Source organism: Engraulis encrasicolus, chromosome 21 (genome assembly GCF_034702125.1).
Source record: "Engraulis encrasicolus isolate BLACKSEA-1 chromosome 21, IST_EnEncr_1.0, whole genome shotgun sequence".
In the NCBI taxonomy this organism is placed as follows: Eukaryota; Metazoa; Chordata; class Actinopteri; order Clupeiformes; family Engraulidae; genus Engraulis; species Engraulis encrasicolus.
Genome location: NC_085877.1, coordinates 28713573 through 28741181, shown reverse-complemented (window position 1 = coordinate 28741181; position 27609 = coordinate 28713573). Strand labels below are relative to the sequence as shown.

The 27609-nt window shown below is 43.2% G+C and overlaps 1 protein-coding gene across 1 annotated transcript; it reads left to right on the top strand.

The window, feature by feature from the left end:
- Positions 1 to 513: 513 nt before the first annotated feature.
- On the top strand, positions 514 to 27609 carry slc12a10.1 (solute carrier family 12 member 10, tandem duplicate 1). The gene is made up of 27 exons (XM_063186530.1): positions 514 to 560; positions 1185 to 1566; positions 1752 to 1898; positions 2259 to 2334; positions 4176 to 4271; positions 5772 to 5911; positions 6262 to 6372; positions 6878 to 6989; positions 7317 to 7447; positions 7936 to 8020; positions 8308 to 8483; positions 9057 to 9164; positions 9738 to 9861; positions 9955 to 10056; positions 11946 to 12101; positions 13172 to 13271; positions 16414 to 16525; positions 17058 to 17189; positions 22392 to 22498; positions 22802 to 22884; positions 23324 to 23395; positions 23950 to 24069; positions 24231 to 24342; positions 24617 to 24703; positions 25018 to 25153; positions 26781 to 26848; positions 27267 to 27609. Exons 2-27 carry the CDS (start codon positions 1210 to 1212, stop codon positions 27403 to 27405), a joined length of 3189 nt encoding a protein of 1062 aa, XP_063042600.1. The 5' UTR covers positions 514 to 560; positions 1185 to 1209; the 3' UTR covers positions 27406 to 27609.

Below are 27609 nucleotides of genomic sequence, written 5' to 3'. Positions count from 1 at the left end.
AAATATTCTCAGCAACGTTCAACGTTTCCACAACAACAGGCTACCATTCGAGCTCCACTCCATGTCTGTGCCGTGGTAAATATTGCTGTAGTTATGTAATAACAGGGCCAAGCTAGAATCGTGATTAATGTCGGGTCCATTTCAAGTGATCTTTGCATTGTTCACACGCGCAAGATAGCGCATTCCCATCACTTCAAACATTTCTTAGAACAGACGTGTGTGGTGTGTGACTGTCGCCGCATCATCATGGGACAAAGGGGCTCATTTTTGGTAAGTTTTTTCGTCACAGTTTAGTAAGGTTTTTTTGACGCAACAGCGTAGGCCTATTTGATATCAAATACAATGAACATGTTCGGTTGGCGAACTGTCACCGATGACCAACTGTCCCACCAAATCATCCTTGTCACCTGGTGAGTGGGGAGGAGCAGGATGGGGAGAGGTGTTACCTTTGAAAGGGGACTATAAAGGAGAGGTGTTTTGATGGCGATTGACAATATTTCTGTGTGACTGCTATCTCAGCGACTTCCACCACAACTGAATAATTTGAAGGAAAAAAATCGGTGAGACTTTTTAATGGTATTTTCTAGCCAGTTGCTTTATGTGCTGTATAGTGAACGATGCAGGATAAACATTACATTTTTTTAGGGTAGAACAGCATCATTTTGGAGTTTCGAATACATTAACGTTTAATGATGAATATGATCATAAAACATGAAGACACCGAATAGGTGGTGCGCAATATACAAATGTCATTTTAAACAGCGAGTGGAGACGTGGGATGTAATGTGCTAACAATGATGACAAATTGACTTCAAACAATTCCAGACAATTTTATCAGTAAGGGGAAAAAAACGGCTAATGGACTGGACGCACTGCTCCGGAAGCCGCGCGTGTACAGCAAATGACTGATAGAATCCTCCCTAGACAGCTCGCGGAGTAACTAATGAGCTTCAGACATTGTGGTCGCGAGGAAACCAGTCCAGTGATACTGAGGAATTGTGGAATGCAGAGGCCAGCTAATGGCCTATGTCCTCGAATGCTATCAAATTAAGTTTTACACACAGTCTGAACTTCCATTCTAAGTTTACTTCTACCTCATCTCATTGATGGTGCTTTAACGTTGTGAATTTTAGTTTTGTACTTTAAAAAAACGGACCTATCGTTTTGCGCTTTGTTTTTCACAGAAGAGAAACAACCATACCCTCAAGCATGGGGCACAAGCTGTCCAGAGGCAGGGAAAACGTCGACATTGTCCCCCAAGGTCGTTTCTCCATCAGCGAGGAAGCTCCTCCGAGATACATTGCGCGCGAGGAAAATGATGATGCCTCCGCATCCCCAGGTGTCCATCACGTGTCTGACATCACGGAGGTGCCTCAAATTGTTGTAACCATGGAGGCTGGCGGGGATTCCACGGTGCGCCAGGGCTCGACGCAGGACGTTAGACGGCCATCCTTGTACAGCACCCTCGACGAAGTACCACAGTTGGACTTTTACACCAACACAACTTTCCTGGGCCGCCAGAGACGCAACAGGCCAACTCTGGAAACTCTTCGAAGGGCATTTGATGTAAGGCTTCCCGGCGCCCTGCCTTGCTACTAAAAATAAATATAAGAACAGGTGGAAGTAAATGGTTTAACAAGGCATGGTTTAATCAAGACATTGGAACAATGGTTTCATCAAGATATTGGACCCCCCCCCCCCCATTATTGAACCTGCTGTGACCAATATGTGTCAATGTTTGATTTGCATAGGATGGAGACACAGCCAGCAATGCAGGGAGTGCAGCAACAGAAGCGTTGCCCGACCTGTCAGACGTACAAGGCCATGTTGAAGGGGCAGCTACAAAGGCGAAGGCAGCCAAGCCTCCTGTTCGTTTCGGCTGGGTCACCGGGGTCATGGTACGTACACGCACATACTTAGGCACACACACACACACACACACACACACACACACACACACACACACACACACACACACACACACACACACACACACACACACACACACACACACAGACAGTCAGAGACATGTGCACACACACACACACACACACACACACACACACACACACACACACACACACACACACACACACACACACACACACACACACACACACACACACACACACACACACACACACACATTTCACACAATTCAAAACACACAAACATGCACACACACACACACACACACACACAGAACTCTACCTTGGTTTTAAATGCATCCAGTTCTTATAAAGGATGTTGTGTTGCAGATTCGTTGTATGCTGAACATCTGGGGTGTGGTTCTGTTTCTTCGCTTGTCATGGATCACAGCCAAGGCGGGAATCAGTGAGTTACTGCATGTCCAATGTGGTCCAATTAATCTGATATCAATCTTCGGAAAGTGCTGCTATGGTGTTATTGTCCTCAAAAATATTTTTAATTGATGCTGTTTTGTATTTATCTCAGTTAATATCAGAAAAAAAAACTGTTTTCTTGTTTGAATTTGCTTCAAAAATCTGAACTTCCAATTATTCCAATGATTTGTTAAAACGTTAAACTGTGTAAAAACTAGACTGCCTGTGCAGTCGCCTTCGACTGCTTAAGGTATATCCCCGAAACGCGACGCTTCCAGTCCCCCATCATTCCTACCACTCCCGTCCACCATTTCGGAAACGTATATGATACATACAGACGTGACATGACGTGCATAGGCTTAAAACCAAACGACTATTGTGAAAATGAAGCAAAAAATGGGGCAAATGGTAATACTGTTTTAATGGTTCAGTAGATATACCACATTAGGTACAGTGTAATAACCAGTGTAACAATATTTAATACAATGTAATTGTTTTACTTACATCATGTGTTTGTGCGTAAGTGGTATTACATGGTATTGCATATTGTTACACTGGTAATACACTATATTACATGGTATTGCATACTGTTACACTCGTTATTACACTGTACCTGATAATGCATATTGTTACACTGGTATTACACTAGTATTACATGGTATTAAATATTGTTACATTGGTTATTACACTGTACCTAATATGGTAGATTCACTGAAATGGTGAACCATTAAAATAAGGTGTTACCGGGCAAATCAATCCACCCAGTCAGAAGTTATGGGCCAAATGAAAATTCCGCCATTTTGAAAGTGTTGTCTTCCAAACTCGAATCAGTTCATGAACCTACCCTAGAGCATTCACACACAAAATCTGGGACAAATCCATCCACCCGGTCAGTAGTTATGGGCCAAAGAATAATTCGGCCATCTTGAATTCAGTCATCTTGAAAGTGTTGACCTCCAAACTCGAATCAGTTCATGAACCTACGCTAGAGCATTCACACACCAAATCTGGGACAAATCCATCCACCCGGTCAGAAGTTATGGACCAAACGAAAATTCGGCCATCTTGAATTCAGCCATCTTGAAAGTGTTGACCTCCCAACTCGAAGCAGTTCATGAACCTACCCTAGAGCATTCACACACCAAATCTGGGACAAATCCATCCACCCGGTCAGAAGTTATGGACCAAACAAAAATTCGGCCATCTTGAATTCAGCCATCTTGAAAGTGTTGACCTCCAAACTCGAATCAGTTCATGAACCTGCCCTAGAGCATACACCCAAAAAATCTGGGACAAATCCAAACATCCGTTCAAAAGTTATCGCGTTAACACGAAAGACCTTACGCGGCGGCGGACGCGGCGGACGCGGCGGACGCGGCGGCGGCGGACGCGGCGGCGGCGCACGCAAAACCATTACATCCCGGACGCTCCGCGTTTCGGGGATATAATGATACATGATAATTGCATTCAAAGGGCTTTTATAATGAGTTAAAAAAGAGCTCTTCACATAGAGTATACCCACATACAGTAGATATTAGGTTACTTACTGTGTATCATTGCTTGTGTGCATAGTCCTCTTCCTTTCATAATGTGTACTTAGTAGGCTACTTGCCTCTTTACGTTGTCACCACTGTGGCCTTACAATCAAGTTTCGCACTACACAGAGCTGTATATAAACATTCAATATCTTGGGAGTCTTGATTATAACAGTTATCATTTGATTTCGCATGTTTTAGCTAAGTATGATTTTCATGAGAAAAATATGGATATGGATATGGATATGGATAATTTTTTAATCTTGATTTCAATTTTGTGATCTTTATCTTTTTTCAGTCCTCACCTGGGTTATCATCCTGTTGTCGGTTGTCATAACCACTGTGACTGCTCTCTCTGTGTCTGCAATTTCCACTAATGGAAGAGTAAAGTCTGGTAGGTAGGCCGTAGCCCCATAATACACACCGTTCCACTAGTGAAACGCTGTAGCCTAATGGGACTCACTAATTCGACGCCCTTTCGGTACTTCAGTCTTACGTCGTACGACCTTAACCCTACTCCTAACCCTAACCTTAACCCTAAACCTAAACCTAACCCTAACCCTAACCCTAACCTTAACCCTAACCTTAACCCTAAACCTACTTGACTTGACTTGACTTGACTAAACCTAACCCTAAGCCTAAATCGCTTGTTTGAAATGTTTGATTACCATGTGATGTACCATGTAAGTACCGAAAGGGCGTCAAACTAGTGGGTTCCGTAGCCTAATAGTCATTGAAAAGTCAACTACCATAGTGCTACACCACTGTGACATAATACAGGGCCTTTAGTAATGCACTACCACTTGGTCATTGCCATTCTGGTAATAGCAAACTTATAACGCTGTGTCTTAACCGACTAAACACAAAAACACCTCACTCTTCACTTCAGTCTCACAGTTTGCCTCACAGCTGTTATTACATAGTGCAAAATGGTGTGTCGATATTTCAGAGTAGATTTACGTCGATCCAGAGTTAGTTGCATCAATCCAGAGTATTTACAATACTGTGGAAAGTCAAGTTGCTCTAGGGTGGATTCAAAACTCAGTGCAGGTTACCAGTCAAATTCCAACTTCACAGCTCATAATACACAATATTGAGTAGATTTAAATGTTGCACTGACCAAAGAGTAAAATTAACACTTTTTTTGTTGGGACTAAAAATGTTATCTGAATTAATCTGACTTAATTTTCAACTTTAAGAGTTGTTTTTTTTTACTGTGTAGCAGTATGTAGGCCCAATGCAATCATGAATGGTAAATGGGCAGTAGGCTAAAGAGAATAAGGAGTTACTTGTCTGAATGACCTTTCAATGCAAGGTGAACGCACAGGTGTATTAAATAGAAGTTGCAGTGTATCTACCTCACAAGGTACGGTGTAACAACTGGTGTGTAAACGTTGAACGTAAGATCATGTGATAATGATTTGTGATTACATCAGAAAGAGGATCGATCTCTACTTCTAGTTTATACATATCTGGGTGCAACATTGTTAGGCTGAGAACAAAAAATGCTACAGTATACTACTGTATACTGTACAATTGAGCTCATTTGACTGTCATGACCTGGATGAATGAGAATCCTCACCAGTAACAGGAATAATAGTCTTCATCAATACAGTTGCTCTATACCGGCACCATGAAAGACCACCACCATAGATACTCAGTACCAGTAACAGGAATGGTAATCTCCATCACCATAGATGCTCAATGGTAATCTGAAAAAGAATCACCATTGATTGACTGCCCTACCACTCGTCTTGGTTTGCATGCGCATTTCGTATTCTCCCCTTAAACTACGTGTTGTTGATTATATCCTCTGTTGTTTCCTAATCTCCCCGAAATAATGTAATGTATCTCCTAATACAGTAAACATGACTTTACTGTTTTCATCCTGCAGGGGGCGCCTACTTTATGATCTCCCGGACCCTTGGCCCTGAGATTGGAGGTCCTATAGGGATGGTCTTCTCCTTTGCCAACGCCATAGCCTGCGCCTTTCACTCGGTTGGATTTGCCGAAACTGTTGGGACACTTCTAAAAGTGAGGGACTCTTCTGGTTCAATTCACTGATTGAAACAATGTCTGTAGAAACAATGCAATAACTTACAGTGTGGGTGTGTGTGTGTGTGTGTGTGTGTGTGCGTGCCTGCATGCGTGCATTTATTTGTAATATTATTATCAAACTATCATTTTGAAGGCTTCAAATGGCAGATGTCAAGATGGTGGCTTTATTTCGCTTTACAAAACCAGGGATCTGGTGGCTGCAAATGCCTAGTCTTTGAAGATATGTTTTTGGGCTTTCATGCCTGTATTTATTTTTTTGTTATGGTTAGTGTGCTTTGCCACAGCACACCCTTGACTGAATCATGTTTAAAACCCTGTGTCTCCAGGAGAATGATGCTATCATGGTGGACGATGTGAACGATGTGCGCATCATTGGGGTGATCACTGTGACTTTGCTTCTGCTGATCTCACTAGCTGGAATGGAGTGGGAAGCAAAGGTAAGACGAGACATATACCTACATAGTACAGGGCACACATGTCATTTATGTCATTTGTGTCTTTGTTGTTGGGATCAGTTGTCTGACCCGAAACGAAAGCATTGTATTCACGTCTTATTTTTAGTATGTTTTTTTTGTTTATCTATCTATAGATAATTTCGTCTGTCTATCTAACTATCTATCTATCTATCTATCTATCTATCTATCTATCTATCTATCTATCTATCTATCTATCTATCTATCTATCTATCTATCTATCTATGTCTGCCTGTCTGTCTGTCTGTCTGCCTGCCTGTCTGTCTGTCTGTCTGTCTGTCTGTCTGCCTGTCTGTCTGCCTGTCTATAGTATACCAGAGCTGTATTGTTGGGACCACTTTCATAGCGATTTTTTTCTTAACTATAAATTAATGTCAGCCAATCAGAGTTCTTTACAATGCATAGATGTTATGCAGTTGTGGATGTGAAGGGGCCTGTATTCTTACTTTTTCGTCTTCTCGATGTCCAGACTCAGGTCCTGTTCTTCCTGATGCTCATGGTGACCTTTGCCAACTACTTTGTGGGCACATTTCTTTTCCCGACGCCAAACAAACAGGCACAGGGTTTCTTCAGCTACCAGAGTATGTATGAAAAAAATCAGCAAATACTTAAAGAACAGTTGGTTTTAATTTACAATATTCTTACCATAACCTTATTTAGTGTATTTGCTTTTGTTACTGTAAGTGGTTGGGTTTTTTATTGATAAAGTATGGTGTGAATATACCTTACTGTGGGGATTGTTAAGTTTTTTTAAAAATCACAAAGGTTTATGTAGATTCTGTTTCTGGCCATTGACATATTTTACAAAGCAGCTATTCCATAATATTTGAACCGTTTTCAGCGTGTTTTTGCCCATTTTCCCCAAGATAGTTGGGAGTTACTTCACTCCTTTCTCTGTTCTGTTGCAGAGGACATTTTCATCGAAAATCTGCTGCCAGATAAGAGAAACAGCGATGGATACTTCTTTGAAATGTTTTCTATCTTTTTCCCATCTGCCATTGGCATCCTGGCTGGGGCCAACATTTCTGGAGACCTTAAGGTGCATACCTCTTCTTCTGTCAAAAAGGGCAAAAAGTTCAAAATTACTCTAGCACGTTGCTTTTCAAACTCCCAAACGAAACATTCAGTGAAATTAATTATAATCTAGGCCTACATGAATTCTATCAAGACTAAATTGATTCAATGAAATAAATGAAGGCATAATACTTTTCATAAAACAAATACAAGTATGTGTCTGGCTTATCAGTAACAGCACACATTTTATACCACATATCATGACACACACAATGTGTAGACACAATGTACAATGTGTAAACTAGTATAATCCAGTCATGCTCATTTCAAATCTGGGGTGCATTTAAAGAGAAGTTGTTAGCCTGTTAGCAACTTCGGTAGTTGCCAATGGGAAAATGCATCGAAAACAACAAAGCAGGCCTATCTAATGTAGTAAGCAATGTAGTATTGTAATGCAGTAACCCGTTCATATGGCTTTTACAATGAAGTTGACCGGATATTGATCTTGTGCAGAATCCAGGACATGCCATTCCCAAAGGAACCCTGATGGCCATACTTGTCACCACCATCAGCTATTTGGCCATCTCTGTAACGCTTGGTAAGTAGGACGGTGAATGTGTGAAATGCAGTAAATTCAAGTTTGATGTTAGCATACCCTTACAAATTAAGTCATGTCTCTACCTCGCTGTCTGTCTGTCTGTCTGTCTGTCTGTCTGCCTGTGTCTCTGTCTCTGTCTCTGTCTCTGTCTCTGTCTCTCTCTGTGTGTCTCTCTCCTTGTCTCTGTCTCTGTCTCTCTCTCTCTCTCTCTCTCTCTCTCTCTCTCTCTCTCTCTCTCTCTCACACACACACACACGCACACACACACTGTCGCTCCATTCCTGTAGGTGCGTGTGTGATCAGAGATGCCACAGGAGACATGGCAGATCAGCTGATTATGAATGTGACGGAGGTCTCAGTAATGACAGAAGCGTGTGAGGGTCTCGGCTGCCAGTTTGGATGGAACTTCACTCGCTGCTTACATGGCGCAGCGTGTCAGTATGGCCTTGCAAATGACAAACAGGTAAGCGCATACTTACACCAGCATTATTATGCTCCATACTGTATGTTGTACTGAAGGTATTTAATTTTACATACATATGTCAAAGCTTAGTAAAATGTTGTCAAGGGTTTGGTAATTTGATTGGACTTTCTTGGATGTTGCGTTAAAGTTGCAGACAGAGTCGTAGCTACAGTACTAGGCAGGGAGTTCTCATTGGAAGTAGACAATTTAAAATGTCGCAGTATAGTTCCGGAGAGAGTTACAACCAAAGACATTGTATGTATGTATGTATTACTTTCATTGGTTCCTGATTTCACACACTGTAATAGGCAAACTCACATGGCTGACTTTTGCATTTTTTATGATAAAAACTTCATATGGATTAACAACCATATAAATGGAAGTATCACCGCCTACCTAAGAAAATACAAGTGTGTGCTACTGGGACAGTACTACACTTTTGAGGGAAAAAAATGTACAGAACTTACAAAAGTGTAGAGCTGACCTGTGCCCTCGTACATACAAAAACCCCAAGTAGCATGTTATTCCTGAATGAAGTTTTACAGCATGTGTGGTCTTTTCTTTGGTGCTCAGGTTTTAAGGATGGTCTCTGGCTTTGGGCCTCTGATCATCGCCGGTCTCTTTGCTGCCAGCCTGTCATCTGCACTTGCTTTTCTCGTCTCTGCCCCCAAGGTCTTCCAGGTGAGGATTCTTTACTTTTATTTAGGCTACTTTTTAATTTTAGGTACTTAATCCCTCTGCAACAGGGCGGGGGATGGCTCCTGTTTGGCAACTAGAAGGTTGCAGGTTCAAGTCCCGCTCTGCCTGACCCCATTGATGTGCCCTTGAGTAAGATACTTGACCCCAGATTGTTCCTGGTGGCATAGTGGTACCCTCTGTGGCAGCCACCACCACTGGTCTGTGAATGGGTGAGGCATACAATACTGTATAAAATGCGTTGAGTGCTCAAAGGAGTGGTAAGGTGCTATATAAATCCTACCTCTTAAGCTCTTAACGTGACACTTATTCTCATCCTGGACATTTTTACACACAATTCTCTGGAAGTTTTGAAAACTGTGTATCATTTTGGCAGCATGAGATGGTGTTTTGCATTTTATGTGAACAGCGGGCGAATTTGTGTGTATTCTCTGTAGTTTTGGAAGAAAGCAAAGCAAGTGTGAAAAATGTGTATAAGCAACTGAACAAAACTGGAATCACCATGTATTATGATTCTTTGTTGGCTACATGTAGTAAACATTTGTCTTGTTTTTGCAGTGTCTGTGCAGAGACAACATCTACCCGTATATTAGCTTTTTTGCAAAGGGTTATGGGAAGAACGATGAGCCTCTCCGTGCCTACCTTCTAACGTACATCATTGCTTTGGCCTTTATTTTAATTGGTGAGTGTCACTGCGAGAACTGTTCATCATACTCTATTTAGAATTTGGGTAAAGAAAGGGTAGTCTAACATCACAAGGTATCTTCCTTTACAGGTGACCTAAACACAGTTGCCCCTGTGATATCCAACTTCTTCCTCTGCTCCTACGCTCTCATCAACTTCAGTTGCTTCCACGCCTCCATCACCAACTCTCCAGGTAATTTCAAGCCCTACAATGTATCCAGAGGCGGACTTTTCAATAGGCAAAATTAGGCAATTGCCAAGGGCCCTGACCAAATCTGTCCTCCATAGGGGCCCCAACTGTCACACCAGTCGTGGTAAACGTGGAAAAAAATAGACTAGATCTTAATTTGTCACTTGTAAAGCAATTGAAGATATATGAGACAAAACACTAAAGCAGCACCAAAATACTGACTTTTGTGTCTATATAATGACTTTTGAGGGCCCCATGTTCAACACGATGTTCATATCTTCACATACAATACAGTATTTGTGTGTCTTTGGATTGGTAAAACATACTCTGAGATAACACATTTGATATGTTATGTGTTTTTGCGAAACAGATTATTTTTGTGTCTTTTGTAGCTTTCTCTCACTGTAAATCAATATAACTATTAGCGCACATGAATTCCTGAGCAGGACTGGAGGTGCTGTTGCACCGTGGGTGCAAACACAGGCCTGTTATTATCTAACTTTGGACTTTCATGCATGCAAGGAATGATGAGTGGTGTGCTGTGGTCTAGTTTAGAGCTTGTGTAGTGTGTAGCACACAATCACTCACTCACTGTGTCTCATTTATTTATTGTAGTGCAGTACATTTCTAGGAACTGCATTGAATAGTGATTTTCAAAGTGGGGGCCGGGGACCCCTGGGGGGCCGAAAGGGGATGCCAGGGGGGCCGCGGCAGGGTTGCAGAAAAAATATAGCGTAAAATAAAAAATATAACTGAAGTAAGCCAAAATAAACGATCCCAGAGGAATTATTTTCTTCTTTACAATGTTTATATAGTAGGCTTTCTGTAGAAGTTGAATGGGTTTAGGCATGCACCAATTTCATCAAGTTTTTAAACCGGGTGCATAGAAAAATATGTGTGGCACGGCCCATGTAAGGGGGGCCTTGGCTGCAATCTACCGGTGTATGGGGGGTCTTGTCATGATAAAGTTTGGGAACCCCTGGCATAGAAATAAATGATAGAAGTCCGCAACACTGTTAATGCTCCCAGTGATTTATTTGCACCAAATAAATCACTGGGAGCATTAACAGTGTTGCGGACTTCTATCATTTATTTCAATTACTCTATTTTGTCCAGCACCTGTGCCACTGATGTGCGCGCATTCTCCACCTTCTTGAACCCCTGGCATAGAACATCTATGTACTCTGTCGTGTTCATATTTTGTTTATCATTGACGATGATGGTAGCCCTTTATTTTGTTACCTTATTTATGCACAGCTTGCTAATACTGTAATTTTCATATGGTGACTATATGTTTTTTTTTACTCATTTGTTTATAGTGATGTGCCTGTATTTTGTGTAGCAATTGTATCTATTCTATTATTCTTATCCACTCCTGGTGCATCTGTTTTGTATTCCATAGGTCTTAACACTTTACTTGTTTATTATAACAAATAAGATATTTTTCTCTACTGAACTCTGCTCTAGTTACTCTTCTCTACACTTCTCAACTCATATTTCTTTGCTGTGCTCTATTGAACTTTATTCTATGTTACTCTTCTCTACACTTCTCAACTCATGTTACTATGACTACTACCACTACTACTACCACTACTGCTATTATTCTTCTACATTCTATTTATGCCCTTTACTCTTTTCTACTCTGTTTATTCTATGACCTACTCTACTCTGCTGTACTCTATTCTACATTATTGTGGTCCTAAACGACTCTATTCTACACTACTCATACTGAGCTGCATGAGTCTCTGCTGTCCTCTGGTGGCTGGAGGCCTTTTTGCACTACTCTGAGCAGCTCTGAATTCTACTTTACTGGACTCTACTTTACTGTACTCCATGCTTACTCAACGCTATTCTACCGTACTCATATTGTGTCGCGTGACTGTATGCTACAGGCTGGAGGCCTTCGTTCCGCTATTACAACCGCTGGGTGGCATTGTTCGGGGCCGTGGTATCCGTGGTGATCATGTTCCTGTTGACCTGGCAGACGGCTCTCATCACCCTGTGTCTCATCCTGCTGCTACTGGGATACGTCACCTACAAGAAACCAGGTCATATTCAGCACGTCACACTAGATATGTCCAGTTGACGGTGAACATAATGCACAAAAGGTGTAGGACAAAGGATGACTGTAAGTTTGGAGAGAGGAGTCTGCACACTAAAAATCCTTTTTTTCTTTGATTTTTTTTATTCCATGGCAGGCTTACGATTTGGTCGAAACATAATCCTGCCATGGAATAAAAAATCAAAGAAAAGAGGAAAGGCAAGAAAAGCCTTAAAATGTATTTAGCCAAAATGTGTTTTTAGTACTAAAATATTTGGAATAGTTGGAATAGTATGTATATACTCAATCTGTACTGTATACTCAGTCTGTGTACTTCTCTATGTGTTAATAACAATAGTAATAATAATAACTTAGTCCAGCATAGAACCATGGAATGGCCCTGGTTACATTCTATCAACGGCGGAGTGATTATTAGGCGGTAGTCGAGCGTCAGCGGCGTGGGAGCCGGCTCCGCGCCGCGCTGCATTTGGAAAATAGAACTGGAGCATAATTTTCACGCCGGCGACCGGCGGTGTCTCATTCAAATGAATGGCAAAGTAGCATGCTAGCTTTGGCTGTGGGGAGGGTCTTGAATAGGACTGGCCGCGCACGCCGACGCTTGTCAGTGTGAAAGGCAGAGAAAAACACGCCGGCCCAAAACTAAGCAGAAAGACCGCGTTCGTCCCTGGACCGTTCCGTTCCGCCTTGGTATGTTTTGGCCCTTAAGTGTGATTAGTCTCCGGGGAGGATGTCAGCCCAGACATCCTACCCTTTATCGACGCGTAGAATGCCAGTAGAGCGCGTCTCATCCAATCAGATATTGCAAAATATATTGACCAGATTTAACTATTGTATAAAATAAAATATAATATAATATGATATAATATAATATCATTTCAATAATTATAATATAATTTTATTTAGGAACGCATGTCAAGACACTCAAGGGCACAGGTGTGTTTTATTAGAGTAAGGCTAACACATTCATGTCTGCCTTCTACTGTGTGTGTGCGTGCGAGTGTGTGTGTGCGTGTGCGTGTATGTGTGTGCGCGTGCGTGTTTGTGTGTGCACTATAGAGGTGAATTGGGGCTCCTCCATGCAGGCCAACAAGTACAACATGGCACTGTCCTACTCAGTGTCTCTGTCTGGAGTGGAGGACCACGTGAAGAACTACAGGTACAGAATGCCCTTCAAGGCCATGACAGACAGTCATACAGCATCTGTTTAAAGTGTTCGAAGGCAGCCTGTTCGAGGCAGCCGTGGCCTAGTGGTTAGACAGTTGATCTTTCAATCTAGGGGTTGCAGGTTTGAATCCCCGTGACCCCTCCCTACATCTCCATCCATGGCTGAAGTGCACTTGAGCAAGGCACCTAACCCCACATTGTTCCAGGGCCTGTAACCAAAACCCCGAAAAAAATAAAAACATAACTGTAAGTCGCTTTGAATAAATGAAAACATCAGCTAATTGTAATGTAATGTAATGTAAGTGTAGGACCCTGTCCAGAAGTTTAGAGCTCAATGACACACGAGGTAACAGCATACCGATCTATGCTGTTTGAAACCATCTACAGTATTTCTTGTATCTGGCATACTGTAATTCCGCCCAGTAGCCTACTGGGGTGTGAGTAGTAATAGTAAAGTCTCCTGCTGTCTCTCCTTATAGGCCCCAGTGCCTGATAGTTAGGGAGTTAATAGCTATTCCCCTACTAAACTCCCTAATCTCAATGGAAAGTAAACTGATCCACTTCGAAAAGACTAGGCCAGGGATGACTGGAGCACTCGGATACTTTTTAGTTATTTTATTGTGGTGCAAACATAAAGACTGACGTTTCGACGCAGTGCGCGTCTTCTTCAGAGTCCCTAATGCCAAGTATGCCTGAGTTTCCCAAACTGGGGTGCTTGCACCCCTGGGGGAACGCTGCCTGCCACAATGGGGTGCACAGGCTGAATAGAGCAATGGCGGATTTGTGTGTTTTTATACAGCATTAACAGGGCTCCAGAGTGCGACCAATTTGGTCGCATATGCGCCTATTTTTTTCAATGGTGCGCCTAAAAAATATTTTTAGGCGCACCGGTGCGACCAGCCATCAGTAGAACAAAATCAATTACCAAACAACCGTTTTAATGGACATAAAATGAATAGTCATTCTACAGTAGTGGCCCATCATCACACAATAAAACGTGTCGATGCGGTCATTCCTTCAACTCCGCTGAACTACCGGTAGCTTTCTCCCCCTTCCTCGTTCACAGGCAGCCCGACGTTTCAGAATAGAATGTTCGACTTCGCTCAACTATCCGAGTTCACGTGCCAGCGAGTTTTGTGTTCTCAACCAGGCGAGTTTTGCAACGGACGAGAGAGTTACAATCACGGTAAAAACAGCAAAATGACTTGAGGATATTTTAAACACGAGAGAGTCACAATCACGGGGAAAAACTAAATGGCTTGAGCGGATATTAAACATTGCCACACAAAAACACAGACGGGTGCGGATAATTGCCCGTTTCAGCCGCGTGCAGAGCTGGCCAAACAACAGGTGACGCGCTAGTATGTCGGGACTTCTGTAAGAGTTTTTTGATAGCGACTAGGGCAGGCTACATACTGCCTATCAGTCGGCAAGGCATCGTTCATGCACCTCGAGACAGCACGAGAGAGAGTGAGCGAGCGAGCGCACTAGTGCTGTCGTGTCTGTTCGTAGCGCTTGCTAAGATACCACAATCATTATATGCAGAGGGAGAGCGCTCAAAAACGGGGAAATAGACAAAACCCAATTCACCTCAGATTCCACTGTAGGCCTAAACATAGGCTAGGCTATTTGTGTCTAATGATGATAAAAATCATGACATTTTTAGCAGGGTTTGTTAAAAAAATCTATCCATCCATCCATCCATCCATCCATCTATCTTCATATTGTAACTCTGTGAGTTGTGCCGTGTGCGTAGCCTTACTGCAGAAAAGGCTGCTATGTTGATCTTACTAGTCAAACACATACTTACTAAAAGGCTACTAATTTGGTCTTTTCTACCAGCCAAACTGCTTGTAGCCAAGATGTCTTAGGAGCACATTTGGAAGACTAGCCTATAGCACATGAAAGGCTCCAGGTCTTTTAAAATATAGCAACAATAATAATATTAATAATAATAATAATAATTGTATTATATTATTATTATTATTATTATTATTATTATTATTATTCTATTATTGTTGCTATTATTATTGCTATTGTTATTATTTTTAATTATTATTTTTTAAAGCTGAGGTCCGTGTGTGTATGGGGTGGTGAAAACATTTGGATGCACCTACATTTTGTGCCGGTGCACTTAAAACATTTTTCTAGGCGCACCAGTGCAACCAGTGCAAAAAGTTAGTCTGGAGCCCTGAATAATGAACATAACATAGTTTTTACGTAATTATATTCTGAATTGCATGCCGGACAGGTCAATCTGACATGGAATTTATAAGTCCTTGACTTGTCATGCAACAAGTTCCATTGTAATAACAGCAGAAAAATGTCCCATACCGCAGTGAAACCATAATAGCCTGGCCATCAGCCCCCAAGACATTCACTTAGGGGGTGTGCAAACCATATTGAAGTGTACAAGGGGTTGCGCAAGGGAAGCATGAGTGTGTTAATACTAATGTGGGATGTGGTGTTGGGCAACCGCTTTCCTCTGTCCCAAGTCCTTGGCGAGCTGATGTCACGTTGCAGGGGAGCACTGTCTGCAGAGATTTTTTCCAATCTAGAAGTTCATAGGGTCGGGGAAAACTCCCAGATAAATACCTACAATGTTAGATATTTGTCTGACTGGGGGTTTCCCAATCGAATCTCACGCACATCCAAAAAAGTCCATAGGTGATGAAAAAAACAGCACACCGGTGAGCTCCCATTTAATCCATTTTATTTCGTGACGTTTCGGGCCACCCTGGCCCTTCCTCAGACTCCTCACTTATCTGGAGGTTTAACATACAAAATTTCAAAGTACATGTCCACACAGGGCAGTAAAGTAGTAATGGCTAGTCTCTTGACACTTCTTCTGAGCGGGCTAGCTCCAATGCCAGCCACAAAGACCAGACATACAAGACCAGCGCTTCATCCAGTGTTCCCCTGTTTCCCTGGTTTCTCTCCACAATTGGCTCCCTCCTTGAGCCTCTGACCTATGACCCTGAAATGACCCACAGGTTAATCAGTGCACCTGTGTGGTGTGCTGTCTTATTTCCAAGATGCACTCGCAAACACTGATTCTGATGGATCCTGTAAGTTGTTCACCTAACACTAGTGTGTTACTGTAATAGCCATGTCCCTGTTCTCTTTCCCCGTAGGCCTCAGTGTCTGGTTCTGACAGGCCCGCCACCGCTTCGTCCAGCACTGGTGGACTTTGTGGGCTCCTTCACCAAGAACATCAGTCTGATGATCTGTGGAGACATTCTCATGGTAGGCTCTGAGGGTGTGTTATCATTAACAGAGGCACTCTATGAAGCTAGCATGTGGAAAGGAGTACTCACTCTCACATCACTAATCATGAGAGTTAGCAAGCAGTTGGTCAAAGGTTGTAAAAATATAAAATTCATTCAGCATCATAGCATGATACATTTACATTATTCTCAGAGGTTTCAAAATTGAAAGCTCAGGATATTACATATCTGTTACACTATTTACTCCATTGTGCCTACAGTAATGAGGTAGACAGACTGTGTTGTTACTGAATAACACTAAAAACCTAACAAGAACCCACCACAAATTTGATCCAACCAGAACAGAGTGAGTTGATCGTAAGACAAGTATACAGGTCTACTGGTTACTCAGATAAGTTAACTGTGTTGGAAGAAAGTTGTGTTTCTTTCTTTACTTTTACATTTATTTTTTGCATGTCTGTGTATTTATTTTTATTTATTGATATGATGTGATTGATGTGATCAATCACCTCTTCTCTCTGGCTCTCTCTCTCTCTCTCTCTCTCTCCAAGGACGATAAGTCAGCTCTACCTCAGCGCAGTGCAGATAGTCTACTCAAGTGGCTGAACCGCAGAAAGGTCCGCTCCTTCTACACTCAGATGAATGGGGACTGTCTGAGGGAAGGAGCAAGAACACTTTTACAGGTGAATAAAAGTAGGCTGGGGTGCTGTTGCTCACTGGGCTAGTGCACCCTAACGTTACATCGGGGACCCAGGTTCGATTCCAGCCCTAGGTCTTTTCATGGTTCTTCCCCATCTCCATCTCCCCACTCATTTGCTGTCTCTCACCGTCCTATCCAAATAATAAACGTATAACCCCCTCAAAAATATTGCAAAGTAGTACACAAACAAACAAGCAAATAGCAACATGTGTGTGGTAACTTGTAATAAATAAACCACGAAAACACTGATGCCGAGTTTGTACTTTTATATAAGAAGGTCAATAATAAAACATACACGTTAGCGGCCTCGGAGATAACTAACACAGCTTGTCATGGGAACGTAGTCTTCCACTCTGAGATACAACACAGACTGCACTGGGTAATACTGCACCTCCAAACATTCCATGGTCATCAAGCGCCACCTATTGGTAGTAACTGAATATTGCCCTTATACATCATTACAACATTCCTCCCCAATTAAGTTCAGAAATTCCTCCCTTAACTATTAAATGTAACAACTGAAAATCAATCTGGATTTGAGTACTTCCATAAACCCATACTGACCTTAACACAGCCAACAAATTATTTTTAGCATACACCTGAAAAGAAAACATAGTATGCATTAAGAAAAGCAGTGATACTTATCAAAAGTTCAGTCTATCAGGAGCCCTTCGAGCACGCTGTGATCTGCGCACTGTCTCCTGTGGAACAGCAGTCACCACAGGCGTTGGAGCTTTGGGAGACTGCGGTCACCACAGGGGTCGGTGGTGTCGGTGTGCCGGTGCTTGACTGTCCAGTCTCTGCCGGTGGCACAGACACCTCCGGTGGCGATTCCTCTGCCGGAGACGCTCCTCCAGGAGTCACCAGTGGCAACTCTGCAGTGCTGACAGTCTCTGGGTCGGTGTCGTGACGCAGCCGCACATGGTCCTGATGCCTGCGGAACTCTCGTCCATCTGTCAGCTTGATGACGTAGGAGACGGGACCTTTCTGTGACAGGATAACCCCCGGAAGCCATTGCTGCTTGAAGTTACTGCAGAAATTCTTGACATAGACATTGTCACCTGGTTTCAGCAGTCTGTCTCTCGCATGAAGATCGTGTCTCTCCTTCTGCTTTTCTTGTTTTCTCTCCACCTTTGCTTTTAGGTCAGGGCGAAGCAGATCTAGCCTTGACTTAGGCCTACGGCCCATCAACATCTCTGCTGGTGTACGTGCAGTGGTGGTCTGTGGAGTGAGGCGATACTTGAACAGGAAACGTGAGAGTCTAGAACTCAGTGAATCACCTGTCATGCGCTTCAACCCCTCCTTCACGGTCTGTACAGCACGTTCAGCCAGTCCATTCGATGCTGGGTGAAAAGGAGCCGTGCGAATGTGACGGATTCCATTCTGCTGCATGAAGTCACTGAACAGCTCGCTTGTGAAGGTTGGGCCATTGTCAGTGACCAGGGAGTCAGGTAAACCATGAACTGCAAACACTTGTCGGAGTTTCTCAATGGTTGAGGGAGCTGTTATGTTGCCCATGATGTGGCACTCTATCCACTTAGAGTGGGCGTCGACCATGACCATGAACATCTGACCCATGAAGGGCCCTGCAAAGTCCAGATGTAATCTAGACCAGGGACGGTCTGGCCACTCCCATGGATGCAAGGGAGCTGGTGGCGGACTTTTCTGATTGACCCCACACTGTTTGCACCCTTTTACCCTGTTTTCCAGGTCTAAGTCCATGCTTGGCCACCAGATGTAGGATCTTGCTAGACTTTTCATCCTAGACACCCCTGGATGTGTCTCATGCAATTCTTCCACGATCTGTGAGTGGCCTGGGGCAGGCACGACGACCCTCGACCCCCAGAAGATGCACCCATCTTGTAAACTCAGCTCAGTCTTTCTTTTCACATAAGGCCTTAACTCCTCATCCTCAATAACCGCTGGCCAGCCTTGTAACAGGTAAGTCTTTACCTTAGACATGACAGGGTCTCGCTCAGTCCATTGCTTGACCTGGGATGCTGTCACTGGTGTTTCCGACAACTTCTCTAATGAAAAGACAGTCTCTGGAGGCACATAAGTGGTGACAGGTGTATCCGGCAATGGCAGGCGACTGAATGCGTCGGCATTTGCATTGTCCTTTCCTGCTCTGAACACAATGGTGTATTGGTAGGCTGACAATGTTAGTGCCCAACGTTGGATTCGGGCGGAGGCCAGTGGTGGAATGCAGTGTGTCTCACCAAACAGACTCATGAGTGGCTTATGGTCTGTGTGGATTTTGAAAGGACGGCCGTAAAGGTACTGATGGAAGCGCTTAACAGCAAACACAACTGCCAGGCCCTCCTTGTCTAGCTGCAAGTAGCCCTTTTCCGCAGCCGTCAAAGTGCGTGAAGCAAAGCCAATAGGCTTCTCTGATCCATCTTCCATCACGTGGGACAGCACTGCCCCTACCCCATACGGTGAGGCATCACATGCGAGGGTCACCTCTTTGTCTGGATCAAAGTGCACAAGCAATTTCGCTGACTCCATGAACGCTTTTTCTTGCTCCTCACACCACTGCCACTTTGTGTCATTGTGCAGTAGTTTGTACAGCGGCGCCAAGACCTTTGAGAGGTCCTGCAGGAATTTCCCATAGTAATTTACCATCCCAAGAAAAGATCTGAGTTCGGTGACGTTCTTGGGACTTGGGGCTTCCTTGACAGCGCGCACTTTGTCCTCCACTGGGGAGATACCCTCCGCTGTGATCTTGTGTCCTAGGTAAGTGACACTTGGTGACATGAACACACATTTGTCCCTTTTTAGTCTCAGCCCTGCATCTGAGAGTCTCTGTAGCACCTGCTCCAAGTTGCCAAGATGCTCTGCCTCTGTAGCACCCGTAATGAGCAAATCATCCAGGTAGCATGCTACGTGTGGGATGCCCTGCAACAGACTGTCCATTGTCCTTTGGAAAATGGCGGGGCTGGACGCCACTCCAAACACCAGGCGGTTGAATTTGAACAATCCCTTGTGTGTGTTTATTGTGAAGAACTCCTTGGACTCATCGTCCAGCAGCAGCTGCTGATAGGCGTGGCTCATGTCCAGTTTTGTGAATGACTTGCCCCCAGCCAGAGTTGCAAACAGGTCATCCACCCTTGGCAGCGGATACTCCTCCAGCTTTGAGACCTGGTTCACGGTAAGTTTATAGTCCCCGCATATCCTAACTGTTTTATCAGGCTTCATAACAGGAACAATGGGAGCTGCCCACTTGGAGAACTGCACTGGCTCAATGACGCCCAGCGCCTGTAAGCGCTCTAGCTCCTCCTCCACTTTCTGTTTCATGGCGTAGGGTACCACTCTGGGCTTGTAGAAACGTGGTTTGGCATTGGGGTCAATGTGCAGTTTGACTGTCATTCCCTTGAGTGTGCCCAGCTCATCTCTGAACACCTCACTGTATCGCTGCAGCACGTCCTCTGTTGTGCCCGTGTACTTCACCTCATGCCAGTTCAATTTTATTTTTCTGAGCCAGTCCCGGCCCAAAAGACTGGGCCCACTACCTTTGGCCACCACTAGTCTTCCCTCAGCCTCCTGATCTCCCACTGCTATGCTCACCTGTAGCACTCCCAGGTGGGGTATGGGCTGACCGGTGTACGTCCTCAGTTGGAGCTTGGATGGAGTCAGGGACGGTGGGTTGGACCTCCATGTCCTCCTGTAGGTCTCCTCACTGATGACAGACGCCGTCGCTCCTGAATCGATCTCAAACTTGACATCCTTTCCGTGTACAGTGACTGTGGCATAGTATGGCATAGGCGGTTCCTCATCAGTGTCCATTGCAAACATGTCAAAAGAACACATAGCCTCCTCGCTTGTTTCCTCAACATGGTGTGTGTGGGCCTGATTTTGCTTTCCTTTCCATTTTTCAGTGTTTTTGTTTTTAACCCCCCTGCACTTCTTTTCTAAGTGTCCTTTTTTCTTGCACCCATGGCAGACAGCATCCTTGAATTTGCATTCGTTTGCATAGTGTGCCCCTCCACACCAAAAGCATTCAACTGGCTTGCCAGATCGCGAACTGTCTTTCTTTACATGATGCACTGCCACAGGTTGTGCTCCAGCTTGCCCTTTCTGAATGTCTTTGGCATTGCTAGCAGCCGTTTCCATTCCCTGAGAAATCTCTAGCGCCTTTTTGAAATCCAATTTTGGTGTTGTCTCACTCAGCAAACGGCGCTGAATTGCATCATCATTTATGCCGCATACAAGCCGGTCACGTAACATATCATCTAGCACCGCTCCGAATTCACAGTGTTGAGACAGCTGTCGAAGCTCTGCTACGAAGTTAGCCACTGACTGACCCGACTTTCTGAAGTGACTGTGGAACTTGAAACGCTGGACAATTATAGACGGTTTCGGATTGTGGTGGTCGCTAACAAGTTTGACTAAGTCTGCATATGGAATTTCACCTGGTTTCCGTGGTGTAGCCAAGTTCCGTATCAGCTTGTACGTCCTCGCCCCACACACACTCAGGAGAATCGAGCGCTTCCTAGCCTCTTCAGTAATTCCATTAGCATTGAAAAAGTGTCCCAACCTTTCCTCATACTCAGTCCAATCCTCGTCTCCCTCCACATATTCACCGACTGTCCCGAACGTTGCCATGATCTGCACAGGTCGTTGTCCTTCTCCCTGTCCTCTTTCAACAGCAACGGGCGCTCTGTTCCTCTCGACAACCCCTCGTTCCTCTGCGATAGCTGGTTCTTGTCGTTGGTCTCCACCGGTTTCACTCATAGCCAGTCTTGCCGCCTAAACTAGCTGACACTTGACTAGATAACGCTAACAACAAAACAAACGGGAAAACAAACTCCAGTTTCACCTCGTCGCCAAAAATATGTGGTAACTTGTAATAAATAAACCACGAAAACACTGATGCCGAGTTTGTACTTTTATATAAGAAGGTCAATAATAAAACATACACGTTAGCGGCCTCGGAGATAACTAACACAGCTTGTCATGGGAACGTAGTCTTCCACTCTGAGATACAACACAGACTGCACTGGGTAATACTGCACCTCCAAACATTCCATGGTCATCAAGCGCCACCTATTGGTAGTAACTGAATATTGCCCTTATACATCATTACAACATGTGTATGCGTCTGTACAAGAATCTTATGGCTGTACATGACTGTCCACTGTGCACATTATGAAGCTGTAATGTAACACTGACTTTCTCACTATAGGCCACCGGTTTGGGTAAGCTGAAACCAAACACACTGGTTATGGGATTCAAGACTAACTGGAGAGAATCTGCGCCATGCAGCCTGGATGACTATGTAAACACTATCTAGTAAGCATTTCCAGTAGACCTAAATTCAGAGTGTGTGGGTGTGTGCATGCGTGTGTGTGTATATCGTGAATTGATCAGGTACACAGAGGTGTGAATGTGAGTTTGTGTATTCAAGAATTGTTTGATTAGTGGTATGCAGGTCAGGTAATTACTTACGAAATATTCAAAGAAGTCGTGCTATGTACTCAGGACCAGACCCTCTTAAATCAATTAATCAATACTGCGATGCCATTGACTTTGCGCATGGCATTCTTCTTTACCTCCGGTTTTAATCTAAGGCCTTGCACCCTCAATTGTTTTCAGTGACACGTTTGACGCAAACTATGGTGTGTGCATTCTGAGACTGATGGATGGCCTTGATGTCACCGAAGAGCTAATGTGTGAAGGTAAGAAGTCTGGGATAGCACTCTCTAACTGGCTGCTACTTCATATTCCACCCAGAAGGAGGAAAGTGTGGTCTCCCCACACCTCCATTCATGGTTTACGTGCCCTCAAATGTTTTCTAGGGACCGTAAACAATACATTGTAATAACTGTACAGAGCTTGAGATAACAGTACCAGCAAGGTGCAATGTAAGAGAAGGGATCCATTTTTGATGGCTGTTTTTTTCTGACCGACGGAGTCACACTGTCTGACGCAGATACATTTGAAAGGTGAACAGTCGTGTTGTTCTTTGCCTCAATTTTTTCCCCAAGAAATAATAAATACTTTCATGCAACACTAAGTGCAGCATTCCACAGGGGGAGATGTGTGTCTTTTGAGGTTATAATTTACCAGTGAAAATGTCATGTCATAGATGCATAATTTCTTCTCAATGCTCTCTAGATAATGCTGGATTTGAACACGACGAATCTCCTGAGCAGCAAAGCAGCAATGACTCAACAGAAGAGGATTCAGGTAGACACATCTGTCATACATACTGTGTATCTCAATGTTGATGTTGAACATTCCTATTAGCGTACCGGTATGTTCCAAGTGGCTGGGAGAGAGCATAAAGTTCCACTAAGTAATTCAATAGTCCAGCAAAACGGAACTCACACAGCATTGGTGCCAATGCAAAACTTAAGAATTTTAATACATGAAGAAAAGAAAGAAAGTGCTACCCCGTGTCATGCATAATGTTTTCGCTCTTTCAAACCGTCACTAGTGCCAGAACTTCAAAAACTAGAAGCACTTTTGATTGCTTCAGTAATAGTGCTGCTTGTGAGAATGTGTGTATGACTACGGCACAATGAATACCCATAGTACCTTGACCCAACAAGACAACAGCAAGACAAAAAATCTGAATCTACAAAAATATGAAAAGTACAAAAGAAAAAAGTTTATTGGTTAAAGTGTATTTCAGCAAAACATGTGCATTGATAGGCAGAATAAGAATAGATCAATACAATTGTCAAATTTCAAATAAACTTGGCACTGGGAATGTTGACCATGGTGCAACCACTTTCTAGATCAAGACAGTTTCCAGCCAGGTCACCAAGACCATACCCCCAATGACCAGATCACCACAGTCTTCCAGACCAAGCAAGGGAAGAAGACCATAGATGTGTACTGGATATCGGATGACGGAGGTACTGTAAACGGCGATGAATGCATTATTTTTAGCAACCAATCTGGCGTCTATTCCATTCTATTGCACTCTGTTTTAGCTTAAAATACCTTACCTCGACTTTATCGATATTCTGTCTGTCTGTCTGTCTGTCTGCTTGTCTGCTTCTCTGTTTCCATCCAGGCCTGACTCTCTTAATTCCATACCTGTTGACCAGAAGGAAACATTGGCGCAACTGTAAAGTCCGTGTTTTTGTAGTTGGGCAGCAACAAACCATTGAGGAAGATCGGAAAGAGTAAGTCAGTGCAATGAAGCTCTCAAATCATAATTTTTTTCATAAAATATTGCTAAACTGTAATGACTTATTCTGTTTTTTTTACTTTGCCTTTGCTTTTTCCACAATGTTTCTTTGTAAAGCACATGGAGCTGCCTTGTGTATGAAAAGCGTTAAATGTATCTGCCTTGTTTTGCCTTGGCTTATCTTGACTTATGCACCATGGTTTTTGGCACAATTTGTGTATACCAAAAAGAAAAAGAAAAATGTCCTTTGGTTTTTGTGTGTGCACTAGGATGGTGTGTTTACTCCAGAGTTTCCGCTTGGATGTCCATGATGTCATCGTTATAACCGACAGCGAACGTCCGCCGCTTGCTAAAAAGTTTGTGTCTGGTTTCTACCTATGTGAATTGTGATGACAATATAAAATAAGACAAAACACATGGAATATAAAAGCCCTTTTATGTAAAAAAGACAAAAATATTTCAAATCGCATTTGATGTATTGTATGAAAGAAATAAAACTATAATACTTACAATGTAGAATAATTCCTTTGTATCAATCATGATCTCTTAGTACAGTTTTTACTGTTAATATTTACTGATTATTGTAAAAATATATACATGTTTAAAAAAAGCATTAATATTTTGTGTGAAACGATAATAATGTAAAATGTCTATGGGTTCTCTGTTACAGCGTGAAGAGATTTGAGGGCTCCATCGCCCCCTTCAGGTTAAGTGGGGAACAGGAGGATCGCATGGCACCACTGAGATCAGACAGCCCCTGGCCCTGGAGACTCTCCGAAAAAGAACTGGATGCATTTAAAACCAAGGTAGAGTTCTCTGTGTGTGTGTGTGTGTGTGTGTGTGTGTGTGTGTGTGTGTGTGTGTGTGTGTGTGTGTGTGTGTGTGTGTGTGTGTGTGTGCAGGTTGATCATTGAAAAATGTACATTGTCTACATTTATATCCCCATACAGGGCTCCAGACTAACTTTTTGCACTGGTTGCACTGGTGCGCCTAGAAAAATGTTTTAAGTGCACCGGCACAAAATGTAGGTGCATCCAAATGTTTTCACCACCCCATACACACACGGACCTCAGCTTTAAAAAATAATAATTAAAAATAATAACAATAGCAATAATAATAGCAACAATAATAGAATAATAATAATAATAATAATAATAATAATAATAATATAATACAATTATTATTATTATTATTAATATTATTATTGTTGCTATATTTTAAAAGACCTGGAGCCTTTCATGTGCTATAGGCTAGTCTTCCAAATGTGCTCCTAAGACATCTTGGCTACAAGCAGTTTGGCTGGTAGAAAAGACCAAATTAGTAGCCTTTTAGTAAGTATGTGTTTGACTAGTAAGATCAACATAGCAGCCTTTTCTGCAGTAAGGCTACGCACACGGCACAACTCACAGAGTTACAATATGAAGATAGATGGATGGATGGATGGATGGATGGATAGATTTTTTTAACAAACCCTGCTAAAAATGTCATGATTTTTATCATCATTAGACACAAATAGCCTAGCCTATGTTTAGGCCTACAGTGGAATCTGAGGTGAATTGGGTTTTGTCTATTTCCCCATTTTTGCGCGCTCTCCCTCTGCATAATGATTGAGGTATCTTAGCAAGCGATACGAACAGAAACGACAGCACTAGTGCGCTCGCTCGCTCTCCCTCTCTCTCTCGCTGTCTCGAGGTGCATGAACGATGCCTTGCCGACTGATAGGCAGTATGTAGCCTGCCCTAGTCGCTATCAAAAAACTCTTACAGAAGTCCCGACATACTAGCGCGTCACCTGTTGTTTGGCCAGCTCTGCACGCGGCTGAAACGGGCAATTATCCGCACCCGTCTGTGTTTTTGTGTGGCAATGTTTAATATCCGCTCAAGCCATTTAGTTTTTCCCTGTGATTGCGACTCTCTCGTGTTTAAAATATCCTCAAGTCATTTTGCTGTTTTTACCGTGATTGTAACTCTCTCGTCCGTTGCAAAACTCGCCTGGTTGAGAACACAAAACTCGCTGGCACGTGAACTCGGATAGTTGAGCGAAGTCGAACATTCTATTCTGAAACGTCGGGCTGCCTGTGAACGAGGAAGGGGGAGAAAGCTACCGGTAGTTCAGCGGAGTTGAAGGAATGACCGCATCGACACGTTTTATTGTGTGATGATGGGCCACTACTGTAGAATGACTATTAATTTTATGTCCATTAAAACGGTTGTTTGGTAGGCCTAATTGATTTTGTTCTACTGATGGCTGGTCGCACCGGTGCGCCTAAAAATATTTTTTAGGCGCACCATTGAAAAAAATGGGCGCATATGCGACCAAATTGGTCGCACTCTGGAGCCCTGCCCCATACGTGCTATCTTTCACCCTCTCTCTGCTACACTGTATATCTATCTCTCCGTCACCTAATCAATCATACTTTACCTGTTTTATCAGTCGGAGAAGAAGGTGCGTCTGAATGAGATCATTCGGAGGAATTCTAAACATGCTGCTCTAGTCATTGTGTGAGTATGGATCATGAAGTCAGAAATAAAATTAATTATGTAAAACACACATTCGCGCACACAGACACACACACACACACACACACACACACACACACACACACACACACACACACACACACACACACACACACACACACACACACACAAACACACACACACACACACACACACACACACTTCAAGAACCCTATAAACACTATTTTCTTCACGGACACATTCCTTTCAACCCAACTCGTCTGCAGTAGTTATAGTTATAGTTGCTATAGTTATGACTAGTTACTGTATGCCTGTGTGCCATGTATTTTCTAAAATCTATTGTTTTTTTTAGCTGATTATGTTCTTTTGCAAGCCAGTTTGGATAAAACAGTTTTCTAGATGCAATGTCAAGTAATATAAAGTGTGTGTATCCTTTCAGGAGCCTCCCCGTCCCCCAGAGTGACTGCCCCAGCTCCCTCTACATGGCCTGGCTGGACGCCCTGACATGTGGCCTGCACTGCCCAGCTCTGCTCATACGCGGCAACCAGCAGAACGTGCTCACCTTCTACTGCCAGTGAGGCTAATGTGGCCACGCCTCTGAAAGGATCTGATTGGATATATCACTCTCCGCTGTTGCAACATCCGCTTCCTGTTTTGAAGGAGGTGTACTGGAACTGACTGTTGTAATCAGACAAGTTCTGTTTTTGAAGCAAAGCAGGAAAAACGGTTTTCTGGTTTCCATAGAAAAAAGTGGGGTGTGAGTTAATGTCTATACCACAGGA

Excerpts from the sequence above, each read along its gene's own strand:
- slc12a10.1 (XM_063186530.1), top strand. The coding sequence starts at position 1,210 with ATGGGGCACAAGCTGTCCAGAGGCAGGGAAAACGTCGACATTGTCCCC. Across the intron at positions 6,990-7,316 it reads GGGTTTCTTCAGCTACCAGA|AGGACATTTTCATCGAAAAT; the intron begins GTATGTATGAAA and ends GTTCTGTTGCAG. Across the intron at positions 9,165-9,737 it reads CTGCCCCCAAGGTCTTCCAG|TGTCTGTGCAGAGACAACAT; the intron begins GTGAGGATTCTT and ends TTGTTTTTGCAG.